At 47.8% G+C, this 22,504-nt stretch overlaps 7 protein-coding genes across 8 annotated transcripts; 3 read left to right on the forward strand and 4 right to left on the reverse strand.

Moving 5' to 3' along the window:
- The first annotated feature begins 1,244 nt into the window (after positions 1-1,244).
- On the forward strand, positions 1,245-3,936 carry LOC9645216 (crossover junction endonuclease EME1B). 2 transcript variants are annotated; one of them, XM_024665692.1, is made up of 11 exons: positions 1,245-1,844; positions 1,902-2,055; positions 2,113-2,243; positions 2,291-2,460; positions 2,511-2,568; positions 2,622-2,740; positions 2,801-2,890; positions 2,939-3,053; positions 3,095-3,281; positions 3,329-3,500; positions 3,573-3,936. In XM_024665692.1, the coding sequence occupies exons 1-9, from the start codon at positions 1,431-1,433 to the stop codon at positions 3,263-3,265; spliced, it is 1,422 nt and encodes a 473-aa protein (XP_024521460.1). In that variant the 5' UTR covers positions 1,245-1,430; the 3' UTR covers positions 3,266-3,281; positions 3,329-3,500; positions 3,573-3,936. The 2 variants fall into 2 exon arrangements, with proteins under 2 accessions (XP_024521460.1, XP_024521461.1); XM_024665693.1 differs by having other exon boundaries at positions 3,095-3,261.
- On the reverse strand, positions 3,268-4,277 carry LOC9645186 (cancer-related nucleoside-triphosphatase homolog). Its single transcript, XM_024665700.1, has 6 exons — positions 4,165-4,277; positions 4,026-4,113; positions 3,875-3,968; positions 3,755-3,827; positions 3,549-3,699; positions 3,268-3,491 (listed from the first exon to the last, which is right to left on the reverse strand). Exons 1-6 carry the CDS (start codon positions 4,201-4,203, stop codon positions 3,382-3,384), a joined length of 555 nt encoding a protein of 184 aa, XP_024521468.1. The 5' UTR covers positions 4,204-4,277; the 3' UTR covers positions 3,268-3,381.
- Positions 4,246-4,979, reverse strand: LOC9645217 (signal recognition particle 19 kDa protein). The gene is made up of 3 exons (XM_002991955.2): positions 4,751-4,979; positions 4,580-4,685; positions 4,246-4,531 (listed from the first exon to the last, which is right to left on the reverse strand). The coding sequence occupies exons 1-3, from the start codon at positions 4,925-4,927 to the stop codon at positions 4,392-4,394; spliced, it is 423 nt and encodes a 140-aa protein (XP_002992001.1). The 5' UTR covers positions 4,928-4,979; the 3' UTR covers positions 4,246-4,391.
- Positions 4,980-5,423: 444 nt separating this feature from the next.
- Positions 5,424-9,448, forward strand: LOC9645218 (elongator complex protein 1). Its single transcript, XM_002991922.2, has 4 exons — positions 5,424-5,663; positions 5,726-8,976; positions 9,035-9,100; positions 9,158-9,448. Exons 1-4 carry the CDS (start codon positions 5,523-5,525, stop codon positions 9,423-9,425), a joined length of 3,726 nt encoding a protein of 1,241 aa, XP_002991968.2. The 5' UTR covers positions 5,424-5,522; the 3' UTR covers positions 9,426-9,448.
- On the forward strand, positions 9,348-11,631 carry LOC9645187 (aminomethyltransferase, mitochondrial). Its single transcript, XM_002991923.2, has 5 exons — positions 9,348-10,268; positions 10,322-10,884; positions 10,934-11,176; positions 11,228-11,350; positions 11,473-11,631. The coding sequence occupies exons 1-2, from the start codon at positions 9,586-9,588 to the stop codon at positions 10,866-10,868; spliced, it is 1,230 nt and encodes a 409-aa protein (XP_002991969.1). The 5' UTR covers positions 9,348-9,585; the 3' UTR covers positions 10,869-10,884; positions 10,934-11,176; positions 11,228-11,350; positions 11,473-11,631.
- A 1,936-nt stretch (positions 11,632-13,567) lies between these two features.
- LOC9645189 (pentatricopeptide repeat-containing protein At3g24000, mitochondrial) lies at positions 13,568-16,867 on the reverse strand. Its single transcript, XM_024665689.1, has one exon. It carries the CDS (start codon positions 16,849-16,851, stop codon positions 13,711-13,713), a length of 3,141 nt encoding a protein of 1,046 aa, XP_024521457.1. The 5' UTR covers positions 16,852-16,867; the 3' UTR covers positions 13,568-13,710.
- A 232-nt stretch (positions 16,868-17,099) lies between these two features.
- LOC112342974 (putative RING-H2 finger protein ATL12) lies at positions 17,100-19,067 on the reverse strand. Its single transcript, XM_024665694.1, has one exon. It carries the CDS (start codon positions 18,453-18,455, stop codon positions 17,112-17,114), a length of 1,344 nt encoding a protein of 447 aa, XP_024521462.1. The 5' UTR covers positions 18,456-19,067; the 3' UTR covers positions 17,100-17,111.
- Positions 19,068-22,504: the final 3,437 nt, after the last annotated feature.

Here is a 22,504-nt window from a genome sequence, read left to right on the forward strand (position 1 = left end):
TAAGCATATATATAAATGGTTATGCATATCTAAAAGTATGGATCATATGCTTTCTTTGATTTTCTTGAACCAAAATACAAAGCTTAGTTTACATACTTTTTTGCAAATGAGAGAAAAAAAAGATATATATATATATATATATATATATATATATATATATATATATATATATATATATATATATATTATTCTAACTAGCATAATCTAGTTTTTTAACCAATACTTACTTATATTTTTAAGTATGTTATGAATGATATACTTAGGTTTTCACTTAAACATGAAGAAGAGCTTAAACATGAGCTCATTGAAATTTTATCTACCATGGTAAAGGCCTTACACTACAAATATCATTATTTATGGAATGGTTGGATTTGAGAGACATATCTATGTGTTGCAAATCACATTTTCCATCCACTCAAATTAATCAATAAATTTATAGACCAATTGAGTCTCCGCTCAATATAATCCAATACACCAAAGCAATAAACTATGATATTGATCTCTAAGGCAAAGAAACTTCACCAACACTAGATCACCTACTTGATGAGCTATGTTATGCATTGTAAGTCCGTTCTTGATACTTTTGTGCTCTTACCAAAAACTCTAATGATTGTGTAGACAATGTTAATAACACTTAGTCTAAATACTCTAACCATGTTTTCCCCTCCGGATACCTTGGAGTGATCAGCATCAAACCCATAACAGGAAGCAAGACAAACTCCCACCCAAATAACGTGCTAGACTGAGAGATGCTAGTGGACTTCTGTGGCAGTGAAACATAAGCAAGTTGCAATTAGAATTAGTATTACATACTTCACAATCATGCCTTCTGAGTGTCTAATTCACTTGCTTAACCAAGCCATTTGTCAGTCTTAGGATGATACTAGGAGAAATTAGGCATATAACGCCAAGTGTGCTCTATTAATGTCAAATTGAATTTCTTTATTTTCAGCACAACCTGGAGCATGAACGATATGGCCTTTTTGGCCAAATCAACCATCAGTGAGTAATATGAAGCTTTTTTTCTCTTTAATACAAATCCAATTGATGGACAAACCTGAACCTGAAAAAAAACATGAACGTGTTACATGGAACTAAAGTACTCTTTATACTCTAGAAGTGTTAAGTGTAAGTTCCAAGGGTCTAAGTAATAAAATTAATGTTAAACAGTGATTTACTTTAGGGAATATCTTAAATGATACCTGAATATGCTAGGTATATTCTTTACACCCGCAGATTAGGGTTCTTGACGAGGAGGAGCTACATTTCTGGGGATCTTGTCAGGCAAGCGATCGGTTGTTTAGGAGCTAGCGAGCGTGGCTCCAGCGGGATTGAAGTTCCAGCATTTTGGTGCCGTGAAAAGATGATCGACAAGCTTCCCCGGTGGTAGAAGCGCTCTAGCAGGGAAAATCTTACGCTAGTTGGATTGGATGGCTCGGCCAGCTCAGGTGATAATAGACGAAGACGACGACGACGAAGATGGGGATTTGCTTGTAGACTGGAAAGCATCGTCTTCTTCCATCCTTGCGAGTGCCTCTGCCAGCATTGCCATTGCTACCACCACCGCCACCACCGCCACTAGAACATTGAAAAGTTCTTGTGGTCTTTTTTCTGGAGGAACCAGCGTGAGCAATGTGTTGTGTTTGGATTCGGACTCGGATGGATCGGTCCCCATTGCTGTTGTTCTAGGCACGCAGACCAGCTCCGTGGATGATCCTCGAGAAATCAAAAGAAGAAAGCTGGAGCAAGAGAAAGAAGCTCGAAAGGAGGAACGAGCTGCGAGGAAGCAGGCAAAGGAAGCTGAGAAGCAAAGGCTGAAGGAGGAAAAGCGGCAAAAAAAAGAGGTATGATCTCTCTCGGTTCTTCTTCGCGAAGGTTCATTTTCTTCTTCTGCTGCCTAGGCCGAAAGATTGGAGAAGGCAAGAGCTAAGGAGAAAGCAGCGCAAGTACGAACGCAGGAGCAGCAAAAGGCGAAATGGGAGAAAGGCAAGTTCTCGGCTGAGAACACTGTTGCGATAATCGATTGCAAGGTCGCAGAGAATGGACTGATTGGAGGCAAGTGCTGTTCTAGTTTTTTCTATGGTCTAATTGCTTACTGTTTCGATCGCACAGGCCAGTTGCTGAATCGTCTCGCTGGTAAAGAGCTGAAGTTCTCGCTCAGCTCGAATCCAATATCGGGGAGTATCATCTGGAAAACAAAGAGGCTAGCAGAGAGTTTTGACACGGAAAATGACGAGATAGAGGTGATCAATAACAATGTGTCTTGTGCTGGACTGATCTTGCCTTGCAGCTCGAGGAAGTCGACGTGCCTTACGTCCTTCTCGTGTTTGGAGCGGAAGAATTCTCATCACTGCTTTGCCAAGGCTCGCTGGATGTACACGTTCGTCGAGTCCAGGCACAGTATCCTGGATTTACCGTGTGTTATCTCGTCAACAAGCTCCACTGGTACTTGCAGAAGAAGTAAGTTTTCATGTCTCCTCGTTCGCAGGTTCTATAGTTTACACGCACAGAGATCAAGAGCAGTTTAAACGCGGAGAAAGTGAATGGCTCCGGCCAAACGCAGACAAGGTGCCTGATTTCTATTCATCTTCTCTTGTTGGTTTTCATTAGTTTGTTTCCAGGCGCTGGCGGAGCTCGTGACAAACTACTGTGGAGTACATTCTCGCCTGTGTATCGATGAAGCTGAAGTGGCGGATCATGTCATCGCTCTCACGCGGAGCTTGATAGAATGTCCTTACAAGTGATGAGCCACCAATTCTTTCGCTCTTGACGTAACCACGACTTCTTTCTTGGGACGCAGGCAAAGGCTCACGTCTCTTTCTGTGAGCAAGAATGGAGATCATGTCGTGGACAAGGATCCCAACAAGGAAGTGATCAAGAAGAGCAGCTGGTATGGGGAATGAGAATCATTCAAGTTTGGACCTATCTTTGGTTGCAGGCTGAAAACTCTGGTTGCGATTCCAAAGGTTTCCGGAGCGGCTGCAATCGCGATATCCAAACGCTATCCTTCGTTTCGTTCGCTCTTGAACGCCTACATGGATCCTTCAATGACAGTTGAGTTCTAGCTTTTTTGAGTTTTTAACGCTTTGGCCAGGTGCATGACAAGGAACTTTTGCTTCAAGACCTGGAGAAGGAGGGAGCTGACAGCCGAAGGCGTGTCGGTCCAGCGTGCTCGAGACGAATCTACCGAATTCTCATGGCTCAAAATGGCGATCTTAAAACGGAGGATGTGGAAACCGGAGCGGATCAATTTGATTGCGAGTGAGAAACCACTCAACAAGGTTTGATATTGTCCTTAACTTTAACAGCTCTGGACATGATTTTGCAGCTAGGATCAAAGTAATCTAACAGCAAACTCTGGTTACGAAACGAAACGAAGTTTCATCCAAGCAAAACACTCAAGTCCTTGTATATTTTTTCAGCAACTTCATCCCGGTTTTTCTTGTCAAGTGTGAGAACTGCTACCCCCGGAAAGCTCACGACCTTCTCCACTGCAAGATGTAAGAAACAGTCATGCATTTCCCATTCTTTACGAAACTTCGCAATACCTTCTTTGGATGAATGTTTGATAGGAACCGAGCCTAAGATCACAGCATTACGACGCTGTAGCAATGCTTCCACGGCAGGAAAAAACTTTGGGCTGAAGAGCTCCATCTTGCCAACTTCGTCGATCACAAAAAGCTGGGTGTCTTCCAGTGGCTGCGAAACGCAAAAGCATGACAAACTGTGAAGTTCTACCGCAGCATATATTTACCTCTAGCTCGGGCAATGCGAGAGCTTCAAAGCCAGGAACATTCACCTTGTATCGTCCCACCATAGGAAGCCGGCTACATTGTAAAAATCAGATTTTTACACGAACAAGTTCTCGAGATACCCTGGAGAATTGATCGAAGCTAGCATTTCCTTGCGTCCTCCATTAAAAGCGATGACTTCGAATCCAACTCTCTCGCCCTCCTTTCTCACTTCCTCTAAATCACAAAGAGATGAGCAATCTTTGATTTTGTGTCAAGGAATTTTTTTCTTACTGGTATAGAAGCCTTGAACTTTGAGGTTTGGATGCGTAGCCCTGAGTTTCTCCACTACCTTGACGATAAGAGTGGTCTTTCCAATTCCCTGCCAAGCCCGAGGATCAATATGATTTTCAAGCAAAACTTTGTGATTTACCGGAGACCCTGTGACAAAGAAACTGCGACCAGCAGCCATGAGCCCTATTGCAACCGTGGCAAATTTTAGATAGCCTATGTATCACGAGCAAAATGAAAGAAATTGGATTGACAACGTTTTGATCAAGGCATTTTCCTGAAAGGTTGATGATTTAACATGAGCCTTTATGGATGAAAAGACTTTCATCTCAAACCTCCTGGCGCTCGATCGTGATTCGAAACGATCGATCACTTCTTTTTCCTGCCTCCCTTTCCTCCCCTCCCGGAAGATGCCGAAGCTCCAGAATGACTGCTCGCCGCGGCATGGCTTTGATGGTCTCTCCTTCGAGTGGGAACCAGCTCGGCGATCTTGAGCATTAGAGCTTTCCCTGTCCAAAGGTTTCGTGATCTAGGAAGAAAAGATGGGAAGAACTTACTCGAAGTGATGCCGGGGTTCACTGGAGTCTTTGGAGCGTTCTTCTGGAAGAGCTGGACTCTCACCCGGCCTCTTTGCATGAAATCCCGAGAATACGCCTTCTCGGGCTGCCACAAGAGAGGGGAATTCTCGTGAGATAGAGCTAGATCTGGAGAGATGAGAGACCCAGTACCTCGGCGGCAGTGGAGAGCTTGAGGAGATGGCACGATTCGACGATCTCACCGAGAGTGGGGTTCTCGCACGCAAGATTGGCGGCGATGCGTCGGCCCTCCGCCAGCGTCTTCTTCGAATTGATGTAAACAGGGTAGACGATTACCCACCTAGAGATGTCGGGCACTTCCCGCTCCATAGCCAGACCAGCTCTAGAACCCTAGATCCGACGGACCTGAATATTTTAATCTAGAAACGCACGGCCACGATCTAGATACATTCATCCAGCGAAAATTTTAGAACGATAGGTCAAAGGTAGCTAGGGCAGGGCGTGGGCGGAAGGCGCTTGCTGGATTTGGAGCAATGACCAATATCCTTGATTCTTCTTCGTGTTTCTCTTCTGTTTGCTTGATCCTTAGCGAATCTCTCACGGGGAAATCAGCGAGAGAAAGATCGCGAGAGGGCTCAGGCGAGATCCGCCAAAGGCGGCAAGCCAAAGGATGATCTTACGCCGGAGCAGAGGAGAGAGAGGTAGCCCGAAATTTCGATCGATTCGTGAGGAAACTGGGTGGATTTCTCTTTTGATTCCCAGAGATGCGAAGGCGCTCCAGGAGAAAAACGCTCGCAAAGCCGCGGGCGGAGAAGCAGGGGCTGGATCGAATGCTGCCGGGGGAGGAGCGAAATCTTCCGCGAAGAAATGACTGGATTGGTCGATAGAACCCTGTCTAATAAGCACAGCTTCTATACTGTATAGAAATGAAAATCTTTTTAAGCCTTAGGGTTCTAGAATAGCTATGAAGAACTTGGAGGTTTTGCGAGAGAGGCATTCGCGGCTGGAGCTCGGCGATGAGAAGATCGTCGCGGCGGCAGTCGACAGCGGGCACGATCGCGCCTTCTTTCTCTCGAATGGCGGCAATCTCCACTGGGAAGATGAGGTATGTCGGTTCAATCCGAAATATTTTGCCAATCGTGGATCGTCTTCTTCGTTCTTGATCAGCTCTCGCGGCATTCGCTGTCCCTGGCGAGTGCCATCGAGTTCGACGCCGGCGTGGTCGGGATGGAATTCCTGCTGGAGCTGGAAGCGCTGGTCATTGGCATGGAGAGCGGTGATCTGGTACTGGTTGAGCCACGGTCTAGCAGCGCCATAGAAGTTATTGGCTCGCTCCAGGGAGGGATTCTTAGTCTCGCTGCTAGTCCGGATGGGGAACTGTTAGCTATAGTATCAGGACTCGGGCAGATCTTACTCATGACTCCAGCAAACTGGGACACTGTCCACGAGTTTTCGATCAAAAACAACGATCGCCAGGAATTTTCTAGTAGCGCTGTGGAACTCTCGTGGCGGGCTGACGGGAAGTACTTTGCTACAAGCGAATACAATGCTCAAGAAAGCAGCAGTGTCGTGAAGATCTGGGAAAGAGAAACGGGCAAACTCCATTCGAGCTGTGAAGCATTGCCATCGACGCATCGCTCGAGCATCTGCTGGAGTCCGAGTGGTGCTCGAATTGCTGCCAGCACTTCCAAGGCAGACCAGGCTCCCAGTGTGACGATCTTCGAGCGGAATGGTCTGAAAAAAGATTATTTCCAGGTTACTGCTCCTGCCGGTGCTCGTGTAGAAAGTCTGCAGTGGGATTCCAGCGGAGAAGTCATGAAGATGGTTGTCAGGTGTGATGGCTGGGACGCGATCCAGTTCTGGTACTGCAGCAACTATCACTGGTACTTGAAACAGGAATGGCGCTACACGTCCAAAGAGACCGTGAGCACAGTGTGGCACCCAGAGAAGCCTCTCAGTGCCATGGTTTGGACTGTCTTGGGCAACATCAAAGCTACCACTTTGGGTTGGAAGTCGGCTGTGCTGGACTCTTCGGTGGCGCTGGTTATTGATGGCCCGAGTCTTTTGGTCACACCATTGGCTGTCTGTATGACTCCGCCACCTTTGTACTTCTCCAAGGTACGATTCCCCGCACCTGTGAATACCGTGACACTTACGAGCGAGTCTTCTGGTTTTACCACCGTTGCAGCCAGTTTATCAGACAAAAGTTTTGGCCTTGCTGTTCTCGCAACTAGTGACGGCTGGAATGATCTGGAAGACAGTGAAGTTGTGGGATACATATTGCAGAACTTCGATGGTGGTGTGAGGAACCTGATTTCTACGGGAGCGAACAGGTTTTGTGGACTCCTAGACAGCTCGAGCGGTCACGGTTCGTTACAGTTTACTGAGTTCGAGGCTACAGATTCTGGAGAAGGATGGACTTCGCGTTCTCTTTCTCTAGTCTATTTGGACAAGCCGCTCATAGCAGCGGCGAGAAGTCCCCTTACAGAGAGCTCGCAGGCTTTTCTACAGCTAAATGACGGATCGATCCTGAACCATTGCGCTGGAGAGCTTACTCCGGTTGGAAAGTTTCCAGTTGCATGTCCGTGGATGCAAGCTTTTGAAGATAAGGGACAGGTGCAGTTCGTCGGCCTTGACGAACGCGGCCAGCTCCATTTTCGTAATTCCGTCATCAGCAGCGAGTGCACCGGGTTTGCACTCCACATCACATCCACAAAAGCGAGGCCAAGCGTCGTTCACTTGGTTTATACAACAAGGCAAGACTTGCTCCACATTATCCCTCTCGGCAGCAGCAACTTCACGTCTTCTCCTCCGGAAGTACTAGACGTTGGTAGCGGTAAACGGCAACCAGCGCCGAAGGATTTCAACATTCAGCGTGTTTGGGAGAGGGGAGCCAGGATAGTTTCTACGCTAGGTGGCAGCGACGTTGCGGTCATCATGCAACCCAGCCGTGGGAATCTCGAAACCATTTATCCACGGGGATTGATACTTCACGCTGTCGAAGCGGCACTAGCTGAGCAAGACTTTGCAGAAGCTATCACCTGCGCGCGGCGGCACAGGATTGATCTAAACGTCATCGTGGACTTCCTTGGTGAGAAGGAGTTTTCCCGTTTGGCCCCGGACTTTGTCAAGCAAGTCGGCAAACTTAGCCTTGTCACGGAGCTGGTTAGCTGCCTGGGAAACGAGAACGTTTTGGAAACGACGTACAAGAAGACATTGTCTACGCTGAATCCGGAGGACAGGATGGTCCCGGCGGTTTCATCCAACAAGATGCAAGTGGTATTAGAAGCGCTGAGAAGTGCTGTCGAAAATCACGTAACAGATAGTCCATCTCGAGAGATGTGCCTGCTGACTATTCTTGCTCGAAACGATCCGCCTTTGCTCGAAGAGGCGTTGAAACGCATCAAGCTACTACGTGAAGGAGAGCTTGGTCTCGGGACTTCAGATGATGAGGAGGCTCTGGAAGCAATTGAGTCACAGGGAAAACTTGTGGCGGAGAGCGCTCTAAAGCACCTGATATGGCTCGCGGACGCCGACGCGGTGTTTGATGCGGCGCTGGGACTTTACGACTTGCATCTAGCTGCAATGGTGGCGTCTCACTCCCAGCGAGATCCTAAAGAGTTCCTTCCTTTCCTTCAGGAGCTAGAAGACATGCCACCCTCCATAATGTGCTACAAGATCGACTGCAAGCTAAAACGATATGCAAGTGCACTGCGACACCTTTCGAGCGCCGGGGAGACGTATTTCAACGAGGCACTCGATCACGTCCAAAGTCATCCGGAGCTCTTCTCTCTCGCACTCTCCATCTTTACAGGCGAGAGCCAAAGGTCGTCTATTATGGAGGCTTGGGGAGAATACTTCCTTTCTCAGGAAAGGTTTGAGGATGCAGCTATCACTTTCAGGTCCTGCTCGCAGCTCCACAAGGCTTTAGCTGCGTACCGTGCTGGCGGTCACTGGCAGGGTGTGCTCATGGTTGCTGGCCAGTTGAGCATGACACCGGACGAGATCACCAACCTTGCACTAGAGCTCCGAGAAGAACTCCAAGCAATGGGACAGCCAAAAGAAGCTGCGAGAGTAGCTCTGGATTATTGTAAGGACGTCAAGGATGCTGTCGGCCTTTTGATCGAGGCAAGGGACTGGATGGAAGTCCTTCGGCTGTGCTACCTTCATGCTCAGCCCGATATCGTGGATACTATAGTACAGCCAGCTGCTGTGGAGTGCGCAAATGGATTGGTTGGTCAGTTCCAGGAGGGCGTCGAGAAAGTCGGGAAGTATTGTGCTCGATTTGTTGCGGTACATCAGCGCAGGGTACTGCTGGAAGCGAAGATAAAATCGGATCAAGGAGAAGACCGTTTCGACGACGACACCGCATCAGAGGCTAGTAGCAACTTGAGTGGGATGAGTGTTTATACACGCGGGTACGTTTGCTGATCTTTTTTACTTCTTTTTGCCATCTTAACTTTGAGGTTGTGTCAGGACTGCAAGAACAGCAGCGACAGGAAGAACCCGAGCCAGACGCCAAGGCAAAGTTCGAGCAGGGAGGTAAAAGGAACTTATGCTACTTCGTTTCGATTCTAACCTACCTCTTGTTTTTTTAAGTCCTGGAGAAGAGCTTGCTCTAGTGGAGCACCTTAAGAACATGGCTATAAGTCCGCAGCTGGCAGACGAGCTCAGGCCTCTGCTACAAATCCTTGTCTTCGTAAAGCGTGAAGACTTGTCGTGCAAACTCCAGCAAGCCGCATCAAAATTCCAAGCCACTCAAGCGGAGGCCATGCGAGCAGTTGAAGAAAATGGCATTACCGTCGACAAGACAGCAGCAAACAGGGTGGTAAACTGGTCCTATCAAGCCTTGGAAAGGGTCTTATAAGCTGATAAAGATGGGGGCTGGCTCGTGGATAGGTTTCGCGATATGTGGACCTCGTGATTGAGTGGCGGAAGCTATAGCAGGGACGGCTTTAGTTTATTAGTAGCAGGAACAGAGGTTTAGAACTCGGGCTAGGGATTTCTTTGGAGGCAGGAGAAAGAGGATGAGGAAGCTAGTAGCGGAGAAGTTGGGTCGACTGGTGAGCAATGCGGGAGGACAGATTCGTCGTGGGTTTGCAAGCGCAGCGCCTCTTGCCAGTGAGTCTCCTCCGCTAAAGAAGACGGTGCTGTATGATTTTCACGTGGAGAACGGGGCAAAGATGGTGCCTTTTGCTGGATGGAGCATGCCGCTGCTGTACAAGGACACCATCCTCAACTCGACGCTCAATTGTCGCCAGAATGGTAGCCTTTTCGACGTGTCTCATATGTGTGGCCTCACCCTCAAAGGCAAGGACGCGATTCCTTTCCTCGAGACGCTGGTCGTGGGTGATATCGCGGGTCTGTCAGACGGCTCGTGTACTCTCTCGGCGTTCACCAACGAGAAGGGAGGAACCATCGACGACACTGTGATAACCAAAGTGAAAGATGGTCACGTCTACCTGGTGGTAAATGCGGGTTGCCGAGACAAGGATCTGGCTCACATTGGCAAGCACCTGGAAGCGTACAAGTCCAAAGGCAAGGACGTGAGCTCTCACGTTCACGATGAGCGCTCTCTGCTCGCTTTGCAAGGCCCGCTGGCTGCGTCTACACTACAGCATCTGGTGAAGGAGGATTTGAGCAAAGTCTACTTTGGAAACTTCAGGATCCTCTCTGTCAATGGTGCCGAATGCTTCATCACTAGAACCGGGTAAGTTTCTTTTCCTCTTCTTGTTCTTCTAAGAGCAACACTTGTCTTTTTAGGTACACTGGAGAGGATGGGTTTGAGATCTCTGTTCCGTCGGAGCATGGTGTGGAGCTGGCGAAGGCACTTCTGGAGAAGTCGGAGGGGAAGATCCTTCTCACTGGTTTAGGAGCAAGGGACAGCTTGAGACTGGAAGCCGGCTTGTGCCTTTATGGACATGATATGGACGACAACACGTCGGTTGTGGAAGCTGGAGTCGCCTGGACGATTGGAAAGAGAAGACGTGCCGAAGGTGGCTTTCTAGGGGCCGACGTGATACTCAAGCAGCTCAAGGAAGGCGTTTCCAGGAAGAGAGTGGGAATGATATCCGAAGGAGCTCCAGCTCGCGCTCACTGCCCGATCTACAACGCAAGTGACGAGGTGATTGGCGAGGTGACGAGCGGTGGCTTTAGTCCCTGCCTCAAGAAGAACATTGCAATGGGGTATGTGTCGACTGGGAATCACAAGGAGGGCACGCCTATCTCGGTGGCTGTTCGAGACAAGAAGAACGCGGGAGTTATCACCAAGATGCCTTTCGTCCCCGCAAAGTACCACAAGAAGCCATGATCGAGAAACTGCCAAGGTACACACATTCTTCATGGTAACAGCTGACCTTGGTATTGTTTTCTTAGCAAAACCTCGACACGCCCCTATTCTTCTGCTACACGAGGGCAATGTATGGAGGTCCTAAAGAACATGGACGTCCCTTGAGGTTCTAAATCTTAATTGGAATTATGACTTCTGGATCAACAATCTCTCTTTCGTTGTCAACGGTTGCAACGTGTTCCAGTGTATTGTCTTGTTTGTTCCAGGTACCTTGCCTGAGAATCTTGGCATTTCCGGTGGCTGCGATATTCGAAGAGACAATGTGCATGGTACATAAACTTGATTGATCTTTCAGAATGACATAACAGACTTTACTGCAGCAAAATATTATAGCAGCGAAGTTGTACAGCAGATTGCCGAGATGAAAGAAATCCCAGCTAGTTTCTTGCAAGAGATTGAAAAGGCCGTCCAGAATGAATCTGACGAGAGCATTTCCGTTATTGGTATGTAGAGTTTTTCGGAGAGAAGTTGAAACTCGGCCTGGAAAAGCTTGCAAAGACTGGGGATTTTTCCAGGAGCTCGCTTTTTAAAAACATTTTTCCTCTCTCATACTTTCTACTTTCAGGTAATCAACCACGGCGTCTTCAGGCATTCTGCCATTTTAGACCACCGGTGCTCTCATGGGATACAGACGCTACGGCACGTCCTCTCATTCGGTCCTGGACTGGGTGGACATTCTCGATATGACCGTTCAAGAAAAGTTGAGACATCCCAACTTTGTGTTCGTTTCTATTCTTTTCTTTCTTTTCTCTCCATTGGCGAGTTTTTATCATTCTTTGCAGAGAGGTGACTGGAGAGCAGATTCGCAGCAACCTCTGCAAGTCTCGGCTTGCCCGACGATTACATCGTGATCGAAGACGTGATTCGTGGAGGAGATTCTCCTTCAGTAGAGGATTGGAATTTCTCTGTTTGTTTTTTCTTTGGCTTGCAACTATGGACTTCTTCGCAGATAGCCTGACGAAATCTGGTGAAACTGATGCGTTCACAGCATTGGTAGCTTGGACTTCGTGTTCGTGAACTCGCAAGCTCTCTATGGTACGCGTTTAAGCCAGTTTTCTCTTTTAAGTTCTTACAGTCCAAATTCTCTTGTTCACAGGCTCCCTACACAAATGTTTCTTGGACCTTTGTCGCAACCTCCGGTAAGCAATGTGATTTCTTATTCTGATGTTTGCTATTTCAAAGACCGTGCTTTTCTGATGACATATAGCATTGTTTAGACCAGACAACAGACCCTGCGGATGCGTCAAGTAAGCTTTTCTCAGGTAATTTCTAAGGTCTTTTCACTGTTGATTGGCTACAGACTTAGGACGAACTGGTCACCCGGAAGGGTAATGTACGATGTTCTTCCACAGTGTATGCTCATGTATTTTATTTGATTTTGGTTTGCAAAGAAACCTGTGTTCTTCTATGGTGTTCTTGGGTCATGACCATGACCAATGCAAGACTGTTCATGCCACTCCCGAAGGGTAGTCTTTGTGTCCTTCCGGCTCAAGATTTCAACTGTGCATGGGATGAAAGCATTTCTTCTTCTCCATTACATGTTAACTTTGTTGCTTCACAGGTGTTCGTGATATCTGTGGTGGCAGCCTACAACGGACTCAAGGCAGCCAAGACGCAGAGTGGGAGATGCTCTGGGACGCCATGCATCTCATAAAGAAAAGCCTCCCACAAACTAGCGTTTCAAAGCTCCCAGCGAAGGTTAGCTTTCCAATCACTGCTGCTACTTTTTATCAATCAATCAGTCAATCGAACGAAGTTTTTCTACAGAAGCAATGCCGTCCACAAAATCGAAAGCCTCCACCGTCCCGGACGAAGTTACACTTACACGAAGTTAAGCTTGGTCCGAGCGGCACGAATAGATTTCGGGAAAGCCAATGACGTTTCTCGCCACAGTGAACACGGTGATGAAAGGCTGGACGTAATACTTGCTTCTCTCTGGTAAGCCGGCAGCTCCACGAATTTAAATGTTTTTCCAGACCCAGTGCCTCAAATTTGATCGTGAGCTTCGTTTAAGCTTGTTTCCGCTGTAGATGAAAGGCAGATGAAAGGTCTTGATTCTTCTTTTCTCTCCACTGACGAGTTTTTATCATTGTCACAGAAGAATACATCTTCCGGCAAGCCGAGACTTGCAGAGATTCCTGCTACCAGACTAATGATGACAAGCTTTATCTGCTTGCTTACATCGAGAAGCTGAGCAGGGAGTATGCGTCACTGATGCGAGTGAACTACTATCCGCCCTGTCCCCAACCGGACGAAGTTCTCGGCCTGAGCTCTCACTCGGACGCAACCATCATCACTGTCGTGATCGAAGACGCGGACGGTCCTAGCTGCAAGGATGGTAAGTGGCTGCCCGTCTCGAGGATTCTTCCGGGAGCTTCATGATCAAGGAGATGTAAAGCTTTTGAGAACTTTTTCGTCAGAGCTTCCGACAGGTGATTAGCAATGGAATCTACAGGAGTGTTGATCACAGAAGTTATCGTTAACACAAAGAAGGACCGGCTCTATGTGGTGCTGTTTCATGGACCCGAGTTTCCTGCCATCATGTCCCCCACAAAACAGCTCCTCGGCGAAGATCCCCCACCTCTTTATCGAGACATCTCTTTCGCTGATTACATGAAGTATTTTCTCACCTACAAGGCTGATACAAGCTGTTAGTCAACTTCTTTAGTCCACGACGTTGACTTGAATATAAATGCAGTTCTTGCTAAAGTAACATGTTAACTACTCCCTCTGCCACTGGAACTAAATGTAGTTCTTGCTAAAGTAGCATGACGTGATTTTTACAGATACGCTGGCTTTCGTGTCACCAGAAGTCTCCACACGAGCATTGCCCGTGCTTGAAATGGTGGAAGCGGCTGCTGTCTCTCACCACAATCTCTCGTCCCACGACACTGGAGATGATCTTAGTCGCAGCGTGACAGTCGGAGCAGACCCGCAAGTTCTTCACCACCCGGATCGTTTCTCCCGGCCGGGTGGACATGAGACCAAACACAATGGCCAGCCTCTCGCTGTGCCGGGACAGTATCTCCTCCTTGTCGCCCTCCTCCACGTCGTGAACAACGTTTGTCGTGTCGGGAACATACCCCGCCTCCCTCATCCGGAGCGTGAGCTTCTCCAGCTCCTCGCAAATCTCCCTGATCTTTGGATGCTTGGATTCGCCACTGATGAACTCGTGGACGCTGCCGCTGAGCTCGATCCAGCTACACCCGGGCTCCTTCTTCACGCTCATCCGTTCCATCATCTTCCGGATCCTGGACGCATCGCTCCATCTTCCAACCGATGCGTACAAGTTGGCCAGCACCACGAACGATCCCGAGTGCTGTGGCTCCAGCTCGAAAACACGCTCGGCACACCGGATCCCGCGCTGCGGATCGCCATAGCTCTTGCACGCCGCCAGGAGCGTCATCCAGGCGATGGTATCGGCCTGGCACGCCGGCGAGGCGAGGATGAGCTCCTCCGCCGCGTCGAGAAAGCCTTTGCGAGCCAGCAAGTCGACGAGGCACTTAAGTTGGCCGGAGCTCGGCTCCAAGCCGTGGTCCTGGATGCTCGACCGGAAGTGCTCCACTCCTCGCTCGAGCAAACCGGCGTGGCTGAGCCCGTAGAGAATGCTGACAGAGGTGCCACTGTCGGGATCGAAGCCTTGGAGTAGCATCTCCTGGAGCGAGGAAAGAGCTTCCAGCGCGTGACCGTTGTGAGCGTAGGCGACGATGAGCGAGTTCCACGAGATGAGGCACTTCTCCGGCATTTGATCGAAGACCAGCTTTGCGTCGCTCGGGCTGCCGCACTTTCCATACATGTTGATGATGGTGTTGCCGAGAACGAGACTCGTCTCCACGAAGCCGCTGGCTGCTGCTCGCCTGTGCATGGATCTTCCGTGCTCCAGAGTCGCCATGGCCGCGCAGGCGTCGAGAGCACTCACGAAAGTCACCTCTCCCGGCTTGATTCCTTCGGCCTCCATCTCTTGAAAGAACTTAAAGGCTCTCCTGCCGGATCCATCTTTGCTTTGAGCGTAGGCCGCCAGCATTATGCTCCACGCCACGAGGCCTTTTTCCTCCAGAGAATCGAAGGCCTTCTTCGTGTCGAGCAAGCTTCCACAGCGAGCGTACATGTTGACGACGCTGTTCCCAACGGCAGTGCTGTTACCACCGAAGCCTCCAGCAGCAGCTCGCGCGTGAATTTGTCTCGCCAGCTTTAAGTCTTCCAGGCCGCCGCACGCTTCCAAGAGGCTGAGCAGCGTAAACTCGTTGCTCCTCAAGCCTTCTAGCTCCATCCCGTGGAAAAGTTCCAGAGCGTCCTGGAACTTTGAGTTGCCTACGCTTGCGTTGATAACAGCGTTCCAGGAAACGTCGTCTTTCCGAGGCATGGCCTCGAAGACGCTCATCGCGGCCTCTGTTTGTCCACACTTTCCATACATGGTTATCACGCTATTCCCGACCGCAACCTCCCGTTGCAAGAGCCCGCACAGAAGTACTCTCGCGTGGATTTCTCGTCCCTGTGAGAGAGCCTCCAAGTTCGCACAGGCCTCGAGGACGCTGAGGTAAGTCACCTTATTGGCACCGAAGCCTTCCATATCCATCCTTCGCAGCAAATGAATCGCTTCCCAGTTATCCCCGTTTTGAGCACAAGCCGTTACCATTGCGTTCCAGGCAACCACATCTCGCTGGTACATGTGCTCGAGCAGGCCTTTTGCTCGATCGAGAATTCCACACTGGCCATACAGACTGATGAGCGACGTCGCCAGCAGCGTGCTGGAGCAGAAAGGACTCTCCAAAATCCGGGCATCGATCATCTCCCCTTCCTTGACAGCATCCAAGTTCCGGCAAACTTCCACCATGCTCATGTAAGTCACCTCGTTGGCCTTGACACCTTCGAGGTCCATCTTCCGAAAGACCAACAATCCTTCCTCGTACTGCCCGTTTTGAGAACAACCGGCGATCATGGTCGTCCAGAGAAGAACACTGCTCTGTCCCATCCTGCTAAAGACGCTCTTCATGTCGTCAAAGCTCCCACAGCTCCCGTACATGTGAACCAGAGCATTTCCAAGAATTCCATCCGGCTCGAGTCCTTCGTTGATGATGCGGTGGTGGATTTTTCTTCCCAGGTCCAGCAGCCTCAACTTGGCACAAACGTCGACAATGGTGACGAAAGTTACTTGGTTGGGCTTCACTCCCTCGGCGTCCATTCTCGACAAACACTGGAGAGCTTGGCTCCAGCACCCGTTTTGAGCGTAGACAGCCAGCATTGCGGTCCACGACACCACGTCTCGCAGCAGCATCCCATCGAAAACTTTCTCGGCACAAGGCACGTCCTGGCATTTCCCATACATGTTGACGAGCGAGTTGGAGATAATGATGTTGCTCGTCAATCCGCTGTCCACCACCGAAGAGTGAATCTGTCGTCCATGATCCAGCTCTCCAGAAGCTGCGCATGCGTCAAGAGCAATCACGAACACGACTTTGTCCGGTCTCGTCCCTTCCCACTGCATCCTCGTGAAAAGCTCCAGAGCTTCTCGGTAATGCCCGTTCTGGGAATACGCTGCCATCATCATCGTCCACGAGAAGACGTTCTTTACCGAGATCCCGTCAAAGACCACGAGAGCGTCCGTAACACTGGCACACTTCCCATACATCTCCACCACCAAGTTCGCCAGAAACGTCTCGTCCGCGCATGGATTCCTCTCCTGGATGCGAAGATGGACATGCCTCCCAGCACGCAAATCCTTGGCCGCACCACACTTCCGCAAGAGCAAGGCGTATACGTTGCTATGAAGACTCTCAAACTCGTCCAGCCTCTGCAATGCATCTTCCAGCCTCTGCTTCTTCCAATCCTCAAACCAAGTGTGATCGAAGCTGTCTTTAACTGGAGCTGGAACTGTGGCTGCCTGGGAATGAAGACCACCTTTCCCGTTCTTCCTGTTCCACCCGTGAAGCCAAGCTCGCCTCATTCATACGTTAAGTTGTCATCTCGCGTAGAACAAGTTGGATCTTGCTCGTTGACGAAACCTTCTCCATCGAGGGGAGGTGCCAACCATTTGTGCCTTCGCTCTTTCAACATCAACGTGTAGCAAAACACTTTCTCCCACTCCACTGCCTGCTGAGCTCATCTCTCTTGTTGCCTTCTTCTTATTCTACGTGCTCCTGGGAATTTTCCTGTGCCTTGCGTGACTCGCCACTGTCCATCACTTAAATCCCGCTGCTGACGCTGCTATACTGCTGCTCCTGTTGTCACTGAATGCTTGTAAGGCCCTCCTCCGACCCACGGAAAAGAAGTCGTGCTTGAGTTGATGATCCTGCTGCTACTGCTCTCCCTTCTCATCAGCCAGTTGAGAGTCCTTCTGGCAATGGACCTCCACATCACTCGGCTAGCCTCCTCGTGCTCGTCAACTTGATGCCGGGTACTCGAAGCAAGGATGTCCTTCTTGGAGAACAACGTCGAGCTGTTGTGTAGCCTGTCCAGTCCTGTCATCTCGGACATACACCGCTGGGAGCACACCACGGACGAGCGAGTACTGCCCATCGTGTCTACGTTTCTTCCAAGCGACAAAGCTCTCTTGAGTAGCGAGGAAGGCTGCTTGGGGTGAGCGAAACTCGCGTGCTCTACGCTCGGACAAAAGAGTGCCTGTGAGCTGCCGAGGAAAAGCACGTCCGACGGAACCAAATCACTCCATCTCCTTTGTAGCAACACGTCTGAGACAATGATCCTGTGACCCACTCTCCGCAGACAGCCATGATCTGATCTAGCCGGTTCTCGAGGAGTAGAGCTCGCCGCAACAAAACCAGAGGATTCGGACTCTTCCGCCACCGCATTCAAGGAATAGGCCGGCTCGTCGTTGTCCTCTCTCTGGATGTAGATCTGGAAGCCGGTACCGTGAGCCGATCCCATGTCGATATCCAAAGAACTTCTCGAAGGCTGCTGCTGAGGAACTTGATCCAGTGATCTCCTCCTGGAGGAGAGCATGAGCAGCATCATCTCATCGACCACCAGGAGATCCTCGGCAGAAACATGGCTTCTACACAGCGGGCACGTCGAGTGAGATCCAAGCCAAGTATCGACGCAGTCGACATGAAAGGCGTGCTTGCACTTGGGAAGAAGCCGAAGTATCTCGCGCTCCTCATACTTGCAGAGACACACAGCGCACTCGAGGCCGTCTTTGTTCCCCTTGAGCGACGAAAAGGAGAACGTCGGAAGCCCTTCCACCACTGCCGAGTCGATGCCAGTGTCGGTCCGGCCGAAAAGGAGCTGCTGCTGCTGGTGACCTTGCGGCAAAATCATTGGGAGCTCGTCACCACCTCCAAAGACTCCACCCGGATTCCTCTTACAGTGCTTAGCGTAGATGAGCAGTAGGAAAGTGAGCGAGAACATCGTCGTGAGAACTCCCACAATGACTGCGATGCTCGGCCGGAACGAAGCTGGAACGCTGCTGGTGTTGTTGATGTTCTCGCTACTAGTCTGATTCGTGCCACTGCCTTGCGGGCTTGTTGCTAGCTCTGCTGCCACTGCTGCTGCGAATCGAAATGTAGCAGCAGGAGAGAAGCGCGAGCTTCCCATGGCTCAATTTGGATCCCTGCCTTGGAATGCCCCTCTCGGCCTCTAGCAAGAGTTTTATCTATCCCGAGAACATACCTGGACAAGGAGAAAGAAGAATTCCTGTGATTTTCCAGACCTTTGTTGTGCCTGACGCTGATACTGCTACTGCTACTGCTACTCCAGTAGAGCACTGTGTTCCTACTCTTCCATCTCGGAGCGCGTGAAATGGCATTGATTTGCATCCCTTCCTTTGCTATCTCTATCTATCTAATCTTCCTCTTCGCTTGTCAGTCTTGTCTGGCCTGGCCTGTAGCTCTCTCTTTTTTCTTTTCCTTGTTTTCTTCTACAGCTGCGTAAAATGGAGAGATTACCTGGATCGCGCTCGCACTGGAATCGATCGATCCATTTCGTGATTGCCCTAGCCTCGACAACGCAGAAATCCACTGCCGCTGGCATTGGATCGCCCTGGATCACTCCCAGCGCAAGGCGCCCGTCGCCAAGCTCCATTTGCCCCCCATTCCATCCAGCCCCTAGAACAAGGGTTCCAAGAATTTATCGATTCGATTCTCCCAGCTCATGGGATATATATCTCCATCCCTCGGCCAAAATCTTCTCGATATTCTTCTTGGGATTGAAAAAGGATAAATGAATATTCTTTAGGAAATTTGGTCCGTTTTGTCAACTAATTGACCATTCTTACGGAAATCTCTTTAAACTATATTTAATCTAAGCTTGAGTGGAGATTTGGACCTGGTGATTGTTGTGGATGGTAAGAGTAAGTCATATCTACAACAATAGATAATGGGTGGCTCGCAGTTCTGAGGCAAGTTATGGTAAAACAATTGGCTCTTATATAGTTAAGAATGAATATAGAATGGAAAACATTCCCATATTTATTCCTCTAAACTATAAAGAGTACCCATGGCATGGCCATCTCACTCATGTGAATTGCATAGGCTTGGTGTATATATAAATTTTCAGCTGCTTGATTGGAAAAGTATACCAAAATAATCTTATAGTGCAACATTGTGAGAATGGCAAGAGGAGACAGGAAAAAAGTGGCTATTGGATTAGCTCTCACCTAGGGCAAATATAACTTCAGACTAATGGGTAGAAGCAATTTATCAGACTGTTGTTAAATATTACTCATTATTACTCATTGAACCAGATGGTGGATTATATTTCAATTCTTTTCTAATTTGGACTTCCCAACATGAAATTTTCAATCAGATCTATATATCTATCTTGATTGCGTCATATAATACAGTAGGTCATGTCAAACATTGTCTATAAGCCATAAATTTTTCTTTTGTCAATTTGTCAACTTACTTTATTTATCCAATCATCTTTGATTTGGCTATAATTAAATTCTTTTCCTAAGGTTCACTTCTATTATACCAACTTTTATTTGATTTTATTCACTGCACAATTAACAAGGTGTTATCTATTGTTCCAAACATTAAATTCAATCTATATCAGAAAGGGGGATTAGAAGAGAGAGTTTAGGAATCCATGACTTAAGCACAATAGTGCTTTTAAGTTTTTAAATTCCCTTCATATAACAAAACACTTTCTAAATCCCAAGCCTTTCTTAATTTAAGGGAAACATTTTCTCCATCCCAAAGGAAAGGCATAAACCCTTTAGAAAGGAGTGAAGATTAATGACACCATTCCATTTGAGCCACCCTTTTGAGAGTAAGAGTTGCTCTTAACACTTTCTTGAAAGGCCTCTTTAGTAGTTCTCAAATCCAACTACTAATCTATAGTCCCAACTCTAACATAATTCAAAACTAAATCCTTAGCTTCATACTTTTGGAACAAGGGAGTTGATTATTAAGAAAAGCTTTTATTTTCAAGGTGAAAAAAGTTGCAAATGGGCACACACAATTTAATATATGTTGTCTCCAAAATATATGAGGCATTCTCCTCTATAGATGTTATCTCTATTGAATTCATCTTGTGATTGGCATGCTAGAATCAACTATATAACCCATCTAGAATTTTAAAAAAAATAAAAATAAAAAAGTGAATTCTCTATAAGAAAGAGGGGGGGGGGGGGGGGGGTGGGGGAGGGTATGCCTCATCCTCTCCTCCTTCCTCACTAGCATCTATATGAGTTTTTCATACCGAGCCAAGTGTGCTCAACAATAAATATATAGGAGTTTCTACTTTATGTTTATCTTGCATAAGTACATACATGATAATCATTTTCTCAACTAGTTTGGGTGGAGATTAATAAAGGGTTTAACAATATTAACCTTTTACTATCATAGTAGTAAAAGAAGAATATCTAAAAAGACTTGCTAACAAGTAATTTTTAATACCCATAATCACATTTACAACACTCTCCCCCCCTTAGGGAAGATCAATGTCTTCATCAATGCTGAAACCCAGGCTCAAGGGACTCCAACTTTGAACCCAAAGCTGTATTGAAGCCATAGATTTGATTATACACAGCATATAATTCATTAACATATGCTAGTAGTTAGAACTGCCAACCTTTTAAAGGGGGGGGGGAATCCAAGTTATGAATCCCCATCTCCATTCATTGTTTTCATATCAATATATAGCACTCAATTCACCCATCTTTCCCTCTCAACCCCTAGAGATCGGGCTCTTTCCCCCCTTTGTTTTCTCATTAGCAGTAAATATCTAGTGAAGAGGAGTATCCATACCTTTTCATTTGCATCCCATTGTGGTCGCCAAATGAAGAGGTATAGATACTCCTCTTCGCTAGATATCTACTACTAATGAGAAAAAAAAACGCGGAAAGGGCCTAACCTCTAGGTGAATGAGTATTATATATTGATATAAAAACAATGAATGGAGATAGGGATCCACAACTCGAATTCCCCCTTCCCCCCCCCCTAAAAGGCTGGTGGTTCTAATTGCTAATATATGCTAATGAATTGTATATGCTATGCAATATCAAATCTATAGCTCTAATGTAGCCCTAGGTTCAAGGTTAGAGTCCCCTGAATCTGGGTTTTCGGTTAATACAAATGCATATTCTAGTCTAGACCACCACCAAAGGAACAACTCTAAAAAAGTTTACGATATTCATACTTTATAAGAAATGCACCAACTTAAATAAGTTAGGGGGTAACTTTTTTGTTTAACACAAATGCATTACAACTCAAACACCTTTCAACTGTTACCAATAAGGAAATGACCAATAGAGTCACCCTTGTTACTCTAGGTATCACCCAACTTACAAAAAATGATATATCTATGCATGTAAGTGATATAAAGAGAGAAGCCAGAGGCCCTAACCCTTATGAACATATTTATGAAATGTAGAGATTATTTTGAATATGATGGTATTGTTCTTACCTCTAAATTCCCAATGTAACGCTATTCTATATTTAGTAAGTTCTATGATTGTCCCTGAGACTAACTACTGAGATTGGGGTGAAAGCCTAAAGCATGGTTCCTCGAGGGGGGCGGGGGGAGTTCCAAATGTATAGTTAAGTGGGCAAGGGCAATTAACTTGAGGCATAGTTTAACTCCCACTTACATACTTATTTTTGTCCTATATCTGGCTTGGGTTTATACCCAAACTCTATACCATACTAGTTGGTGGAGTACTTATATCCTTGCATTAGGCTATTAATATGTTAAAATATGTAAGCGACTAATTTTTCCATTCTACTTTAGTCACTTAACCATGCCTCCGACCACTTGAAGGAGTCTCTCTCACAACCTCCATAAGTCCTATATCGAACTTGGGCTTGCTAGCCCCGAGAATGGCATTCCCGCCACTCAACCTTTGCACTTGGTCCAAGTGCTCCACAAGTCCAATCCCATGACCGACACCCCAAGGTACCATTGATATATCAGCCTGTTACGCTAAGGCTATGCTCCTTCACCTTGGTCACATTGGTGGTCTAGCACCACCTGCATCATAGTCCCGCCTCTCAAGGACAAGGCCATCCGTCCATGAGTGATCATTCTAGATCCACTCCTTAGCATCCTTAGAATGCTCACAGACATGGGGATTCGCCTTCCCCAATATCCCTTTTCCAGTCCCCACCAAGTCCCTTTGGATCGAGGCCCACAAGCCCGACCAC

The sequence above is a fragment of the Selaginella moellendorffii genome, unplaced genomic scaffold (assembly GCF_000143415.4).
Source record: "Selaginella moellendorffii unplaced genomic scaffold, v1.0 SELMOscaffold_126, whole genome shotgun sequence".
Taxonomy (NCBI): Eukaryota; Viridiplantae; Streptophyta; class Lycopodiopsida; order Selaginellales; family Selaginellaceae; genus Selaginella; species Selaginella moellendorffii.

Coding starts and splice junctions, on each gene's coding strand:
- LOC9645216 (XM_024665692.1), top strand. CDS start 1,431: ATGGCTCGGCCAGCTCAGGTGATAATAGACGAAGACGACGACGACGAA. Junction 2,741..2,800: donor TTGATAGAATGTCCTTACAA/GTGATGAGCCAC, acceptor CTTGGGACGCAG/GCAAAGGCTCACGTCTCTTT. Junction 2,891..2,938: donor GTGATCAAGAAGAGCAGCTG/GTATGGGGAATG, acceptor CTTTGGTTGCAG/GCTGAAAACTCTGGTTGCGA.
- LOC9645186 (XM_024665700.1), bottom strand. CDS start 4,203: ATGGCTGCTGGTCGCAGTTTCTTTGTCACAGGGTCTCCG. Junction 3,828..3,874: donor GCTTCGATCAATTCTCCAGG/GTATCTCGAGAA, acceptor TTTACAATGTAG/CCGGCTTCCTATGGTGGGAC. Junction 3,700..3,754: donor TCGCATTGCCCGAGCTAGAG/GTAAATATATGC, acceptor TGCGTTTCGCAG/CCACTGGAAGACACCCAGCT.
- LOC9645217 (XM_002991955.2), bottom strand. CDS start 4,927: ATGGAGCGGGAAGTGCCCGACATCTCTAGGTGGGTAATCGTCTACCCT. Junction 4,686..4,750: donor AGCTCTCCACTGCCGCCGAG/GTACTGGGTCTC, acceptor CTCTTGTGGCAG/CCCGAGAAGGCGTATTCTCG. Junction 4,532..4,579: donor GAACCCCGGCATCACTTCGA/GTAAGTTCTTCC, acceptor ACCTTTGGACAG/GGAAAGCTCTAATGCTCAAG.
- LOC9645218 (XM_002991922.2), top strand. CDS start 5,523: ATGAAGAACTTGGAGGTTTTGCGAGAGAGGCATTCGCGGCTGGAGCTC. Junction 8,977..9,034: donor ATGAGTGTTTATACACGCGG/GTACGTTTGCTG, acceptor AGGTTGTGTCAG/GACTGCAAGAACAGCAGCGA. Junction 9,101..9,157: donor GGCAAAGTTCGAGCAGGGAG/GTAAAAGGAACT, acceptor TGTTTTTTTAAG/TCCTGGAGAAGAGCTTGCTC.
- LOC9645187 (XM_002991923.2), top strand. CDS start 9,586: ATGAGGAAGCTAGTAGCGGAGAAGTTGGGTCGACTGGTGAGCAATGCG. Junction 10,269..10,321: donor TGCTTCATCACTAGAACCGG/GTAAGTTTCTTT, acceptor TTGTCTTTTTAG/GTACACTGGAGAGGATGGGT.
- LOC9645189 (XM_024665689.1), bottom strand. CDS start 16,851: ATGAGGCGAGCTTGGCTTCACGGGTGGAACAGGAAGAACGGGAAAGGT.
- LOC112342974 (XM_024665694.1), bottom strand. CDS start 18,455: ATGGGAAGCTCGCGCTTCTCTCCTGCTGCTACATTTCGATTCGCAGCA.